The 6,729-nt window shown below is 38.9% G+C and overlaps 1 protein-coding gene across 1 annotated transcript; it reads right to left on the bottom strand.

The window, feature by feature from the left end:
* Positions 1-1,813: 1,813 nt before the first annotated feature.
* Positions 1,814-4,755, bottom strand: LOC111977877 (pterin-4-alpha-carbinolamine dehydratase). The gene is made up of 4 exons (XM_024007635.2): positions 4,649-4,755; positions 3,024-3,155; positions 2,630-2,710; positions 1,814-2,402 (listed from the first exon to the last, which is right to left on the bottom strand). The coding sequence occupies exons 1-4, from the start codon at positions 4,649-4,651 to the stop codon at positions 2,310-2,312; spliced, it is 309 nt and encodes a 102-aa protein (XP_023863403.1). The 5' UTR covers positions 4,652-4,755; the 3' UTR covers positions 1,814-2,309.
* Positions 4,756-6,729: the final 1,974 nt, after the last annotated feature.

Here is a 6,729-nt window from a genome sequence, read left to right as displayed (position 1 = left end):
CAACAGCTCACAGATAAAGTGCGGGTAGGTTAGTCTACATGACGATATTATGCATATGAATGTTTTATTTGTCAAGCATCGATTATCATGTTACCAGACTATGACCATCGATATTTAATGGAAAGGAGCATTATGATCACCGTGCACTTTCACCACGCTGTGATGTTCATCACCATTTATTTAATCTAATTTAATAAACGGCATGGTTTTTCAAGTCGTAGTGTGAGGACCACACACTATCATCGAGTGACTCCAAGTTACTTCGATATGATGGTTATGATATATCTATTTGGCGCGTAAAGGCGTTTCCACCGCGAATTCTCATTATACATTTTACAGACACAAAAAGATCACACCATGCCGAACGAACAAATGATCTGTCGTATTTATAAAATTGTACCGAAACGTCCAGTTTAAAAAAAGAATACTTTTACTTAAACCACGTTTTCATCCAGTTTTGTGAGTTATGTCGTATATGTTTTACCTTCTGGAGTCATAAGGGAAATAATCTGACAATGTTATGATGATGCGGTGGCTTTTAAATCATACCATTGACTTTTATCCCAGTCCTGTTGTATAATTCTTAAGCATTGTCTGTGTGACCACTGTGTTTTTATTCTTATTAATCACTGTGACTTTTATCTGCAACGGTTGTGTTTTTGGATAAATACTCATTTGTGGGTCAATCCTGGTCCTCGAAGGCTGCGGTGTCTAGTTTGTTCTTTGAATGGTTTTCTAGCTCAAAATCAATGCTTGATTATATAGCAACTATGAAAACCAATAGACAGGGTGGCCCTCAGACGAGTTGAGGACACACGCTGGATTACCTGAAAATATACAGTAAATATAGTAGTTAGTGGAACCCATACATTACCACTGAACAAAATTGTCAAAGATCTGACAATGGGTAGTTTCTATTTTTTTTAGGTGAAGCCATCAATGGGGAAATAACCACTAATATGTTGACATTATAGCCAGGATTATATTCAAATGCAATAGAAACATGAATGTAAATTGTGTTAGTACCTGAGAAATTGCTGCTTAGTGCTTACCCCGCCATAGTCTAAATTGTACAGTAAGAATCTGTAAAATTTACAGATGTACAGTGTAAATCTTAAAGCACCTTGCCCTCAACGAGGTAGGGTAAAGATCATGCCTTATGTTATTGTCTAAGGGCATAATCTTCACAGCAATAAATCACATTCACCTGTATGCCTTCAGAGGCCAGATTAATGAGGGCTGTTGGGTAATGCCAATGTATAGAATCTCAAAATGTAGATTCTATTTATATGTATCGATCAGCCTTAGGGATTTGGCTTCGCAACATCAAGTTCAGTAAGTTCAAGTTAATTTATACTGTACATGTAAATGTTAATTTTAATATCATTAAATGTTTTTGAAAATCAAAAAATATAGTAGCATGAATTTGTAGCTATTTGTACTATTGTGTAGTTTCTTGCTACCCTTCATTATTCCAGAGAAACCCCCTTTGGAAAGCATTTGTTGGCCATGGTTACACTCCTTTCAGCACAACAATTGATTCCAAAATACTTTCAGTACGCAGGAAGCTGAGCACCATAACATTTTCAATAAACCTCTTCCATTTGTTGTTTTTAGAGAAATTCATTCAATGTGATAACCTTGTTTATAATATGATTTCTAGGAGGGGTGAAATATTTTGAGGCTGACCCCATTTGTCTGTAGGCTACACTTTGGACAAATGAATAAACAGACACTTACTGGTTATTCAAACAACTATTTGTCAAAACATTTACAAAACATTACACAAAGGAAAACCATTTCAGACACAGACTAGACAGACCGACAACAAAGTCAATGTTTTATATAGCAAATATGTTGGAATGAACAAACTGATTTTCCCCAGATTTCAAAAGTTTAGAGTCCAAGCTAGAGTAATATGTACATTAGACACTTGATTTTACATTACCTGATTCCGCTCAGTTGGGGACAGAGGAATGTTTGATATACAGTATCTATGGTATTTTTACTGGCTAATCACTGGTTGCTAATAAATCCACTTTCCACCAAAGCAATTTTTTAAAGGTATATTTGGCTTCATCAGTCTAGCAACAAACACCACACCAGCAAAATGTTTGGGAATTAAAAGTGACCTGTAAACATTAAATATTAATTGGGATTCTGTGATGTAATTTCCTGTTTGATAATTTCCTGTTCCTGTTAAAGGTTAGTCATCTGAATGAATGTATGGAGACCGATTAATAGGCAGGCTCTGCTCTGGGTTCAACCATTGAAATGATCAACTGAAATGGCAGCAGGCCACGAGTTGTTTAGAGGACCGATGCTTGGTCAACGAAGGTAGCCAAAGTGATGTCTCTCTGAGAGAGGCCCCCACAGTCATGTGTGCTGAGTGTGATTTGGACCTGGGGGAAATGAGAAGATGGAGTGAGGATAAGGATGAGAGACAGCAGGAAAGACATGGTAAGTGGAAACCAGAATGACAGGAATGGGTTAGAATGAGACATACAGAGGGACATTTAAATAAAAAAAATGTCAAGTCACAACATACCTTTTACAACTAGTGATGCTAACAGGTTTGTCTATATTTTACCCCAGGCAGTGGGCCTTGGGCAGGGGCTTATTGAAATACCTTGTTGTACACATTAAACCACTCGGGGTGATGGTCCATCTTCTCAGCTTGTAGTGCCACCCTGGACATGAAGCCAAAGGCCTGTGATAAAGTAGCAGATTATACTTCCAAGTCCTTATTGTCACAGTCAAGTAATATGCATTGTATTGCCTACAGCCATTTATTAGCACGTTTCTTATTTTGTTGGTGATGTCACATTGTCAGAAAATAATCTGTGCCTGTATTCAAAAAGTATCTCAGAGTAGGAGTGCTGATCTAGGATCAGTTTAGACTTTTAGAACGTAATGAATAAGATAGCATGGACAGAGAGGACCTGATCTTAGATAAAAAACAGACACTTTATGAATATGGGCCCTGAGCCCTAGTTTGAGTATATTGTCCAAGCCTTTCTGACCTGGTTAAAGTCTTTGAAGATGAACTCTTTGTAGATGGCGTCCCTTCCCACAACCTCCACCCATTGGGCGTTCCGTAGCAGGGGGAGTAAGTGGTCCCTCTCCTCCTCACTCAAACCCTGGATTTTACTGGCCTGGAAGAGCAAAGCAAACATTCACCGGATTCCAATGTAAAGGGGGCAGTTGCACAAATGCAAACTGTGATTGGTTACAAAGAAGCCCATCTGGAATCAATAGAGTGTTGCATAGCATTCCCAAGGCCTGTTCATAAGGGTGCAATGTTACAGAACGTTCAGATAGAAATGTGTTTTGTAGAACAAGACATGTACAATTACCTGTTATGTAGAATTGGGAATCGTGTCAGCTTTATTAATACAATTTATCTCTGCAACATTCTGAACCTTTCACGCTAACGGCAAACACCCTGGTTTTCAAAACGGGGGAGGCTTCATTGCTTTCTCCATATCGCTTCAATAGAATTCCCATAGAGATAGATAGAGGACTCATGTGCCCAAAAGCCCATTTTAGCATGGGTCGAGGACTTTCAACGTTTTGAAGTAGTCAACTGGGTGGGACTTCCTATGGGATAAGGAAGGATCACACAATTCCATCCAGGTCACCAGGAGGGATCAGCCAATTAATTATACTTGTGATGAAACATTCCATAACTGCAGATGGCAGTAAATCGCCAACCTTGTCTTTATACCTGTTCAAACAACACACTCTAGCTGGCAGTGTGCACGCTTTCAGTTTGTTTGCCAACTCATAGGAAGTAGTAGAAGAAGAAAATGGGCTACTTCAAAATGGAGATTTCATCAAAGGCGCTGCCCGTGCTCTCAGACACCATAATGGGACAGATATAATGATGCAATGTCTAAGTCTATGGGAATTCCACAGCGCTTTACACATGACGTGGTATCACATGAGCTTTAAACTCAGTTAATTCTGACAGGTAAATCAAAAAGGAGGCTTATGTCAGCTGCAGTTGTGAGCGGAAAAGGCACAGACTATGGAGTGCAATAATAAGCAAATCACTCATCTTCAACTAATTTGTGTTATAGATTAAAAGGCATGCAACTGAATGAATGAAGGGGGATATTTTTAGAGGATTTGTCAATGCCCCCAAATGAACGTAACGGTGTTGAGCCAACATGGACACAAAGCAAACATGTCACAATGAAGTAGTCGATACTGCTGATAAAGTGGAACGAAGTCAACAGGTATCTTAGCAACAGGCTAATCTGTTCTATCTGAGAAACGCTGACAGATTTTGGGGACAGCACATTGAGCATAGGCATACAATAACCTGAGGCTTCAACCTCATCTCATTCAATGATTGGCTGCATAGAGACTGTTCCTGTCAGGACAATAATATGTTTTATTGCAAAACAACGTATACACTTTAGGTGCCATCTCATGTTATAATATTGAGTTAGTATTCTGTTCGTCAAATATTCTATTTGGCACGATCAAATTATCAATCAACAGTAAAAATAATCTTATTGCTTAATCTTCAGTATCTATTGAAGACAACACAGCAACATAACAATACAGTGTGTCAGCCAGAATACAGTTGGCACTTGGCTATAAGCAGCGCCCTCTGATAATATTGAAGCAATTCACTCACCATGGTTTTTGTCTGTTCTCAGAGAGACAGAGGGCTCGGCTTCTGCTGCTTCACTTGCAGTGAGTCAATCTGCTATTGCAGTTAGCAGCTGGAATGCAAGCGGGGGTCCTGTTTTAGCTGTCCATGCAGAAGCCTGAAGAGAAATGCCCTCTTCTGGTTATACTGCCCAGCTTGTCTTCAGCATGGCAATCATAATAAATCCTCTGCCGTTGCAACACCATTTCTCTAACCAGTCTTTATGAGGGAAAATTGAAAAGGGCATCCATGTCGGATTATGTTTTCTTTGTGAAAGGATGATCACACATTATGTTCTCGTATACAACAGCACTCGCTGTAAACGAAAATCACTGATTGATGTCATTCACATGAGTGTTGGATAATAATGTTCAATGGGTTACTGTGATGAGACGTAGACTCATCTAAATGAAGACCCATATGCCCGAGCGAGTCGACGGTTACCTTTGTTCCACTGTCATGGTCCAATGCAGGTCAAAGTTTAATGAGTTGCCCTACTGTGAGATGACCCCTGTGAACTCAGCCCTCACAGGGAGCGCTCAGGGAAATTAACTAGTTAATGAAATGAACCGAGGGGGAGAGGATGTGACAAGTGATAATGTTAAATGGCTGAATGAGTGTGCTGCTTCAGTGGTTTGGTTTGATTTGCACTGCAAAGGATGTGTTAATGTGCATACACTGAGTGGCTAGAACTTGAGGTAGATGAGTAATGGGGGTTGTTTGAGCTCTCTTCTTTCCCCCAAATGATATCACCTTAGAATGTGGCTCCCTCTCATCTGTATATCCTTTGGTGTAAGACAGACCCTGGGATGGCACACCAATAGAATCGCAATACCAAAATATCCATGCACACATTCATGTTCATATTGCATGGGTTTCAAATGTGTGGGTAAAACCTTTAGGTAACATGTACTGTGAATAACCCCTTCATAATACATTATAAGCACACATATAACTCCTGATGTGACTGTTTATGTTGTCTTATCTTCTCAATCCGAACCCAAAGACACTCCAAGCCAAACGAGAGGAACTACTCTACACGCATGCATACTGCCCTTTAAACACTATTTGTATCTGGCTGTCATAAAGATGAGTGGCAGTGGAATTGTTTTGTAGTAGGAAATGGAGCCCAGAAGAATTCTAACACAGACACACATTTTTGCTCCTTCTTTACAACCAAGCTAAACGAATGAAAGCATAATGCAAAGTCGTATTCAGGTGAGTGTTCTCATTCAGGGGTAAGGGCGCTAGAGGTGGTCTTATTCTGATGTCCAACAGAGAATGTATAAGACTGCGTATGCATAGTAGAACGGCAAATTCAACCCACGTGACTGTATATACAGTAGCGTGGCTTCACTCTATCAACTGGTACCAAAATGAGGTTTTTACATATTAGATCATTTTTTTTCAAGGCAGCATAAAACGACGTGTCAGTGTACTTTTCTGTATTTACTGTACCACTTTTTAACCAACTTTTTAAATTTGTCACAGCTTTGCCATATCTTGAAGTACAATGAAATGAATAGATTTTACATTGAATATAGTTTAAAATGAGGAAAGAGAATTTGAAAACTGTAATTTGTTGTCAGTTATGACTCATTTCACTTAATTTACTGCATGATCACCTTCATTATATAGGCGTGCTATTTACAGTGTTTTAAACCTGCTTTATCTTTATGATTCAGATAAAGCTTTTTAATGGAATTGTAAATGACTGTATTTACATTTTTATGAATCCATTGTTTTTAGGACTGTCTGCATTGAAAATGGACCAGGCATGGCTTACGCTCCATAACCTTCTACCAACCAAAGTTGATGTCCTCGACATCTCTGATTCCTGTTACAAGGTACAGTGTCTGTCTATAAACTCTACAAGGTTGAAAAGGGTAAAAATGTCAACTAGAGATTTACAGAGAGGTAAACAATGTTGTTAGATAAAAATGCAAAAAGACAGTTTCATATTTTAGCTTCGTTCACCGGTGTAACAATGCTCAGTAAATCTGTTTCTGAGTGCACATGCTTGCATATTTGTATAAAACAAAGAACGTCATACATACAGTGTTTAA

This window comes from Salvelinus sp. IW2-2015, linkage group LG18 (genome assembly GCF_002910315.2).
Source record: "Salvelinus sp. IW2-2015 linkage group LG18, ASM291031v2, whole genome shotgun sequence".
Classification (NCBI taxonomy): domain Eukaryota; kingdom Metazoa; phylum Chordata; class Actinopteri; order Salmoniformes; family Salmonidae; genus Salvelinus; species Salvelinus sp. IW2-2015.
Note: the sequence above shows the minus strand (reverse complement) of the source record. Positions and strands in the feature narration are given on the sequence as shown.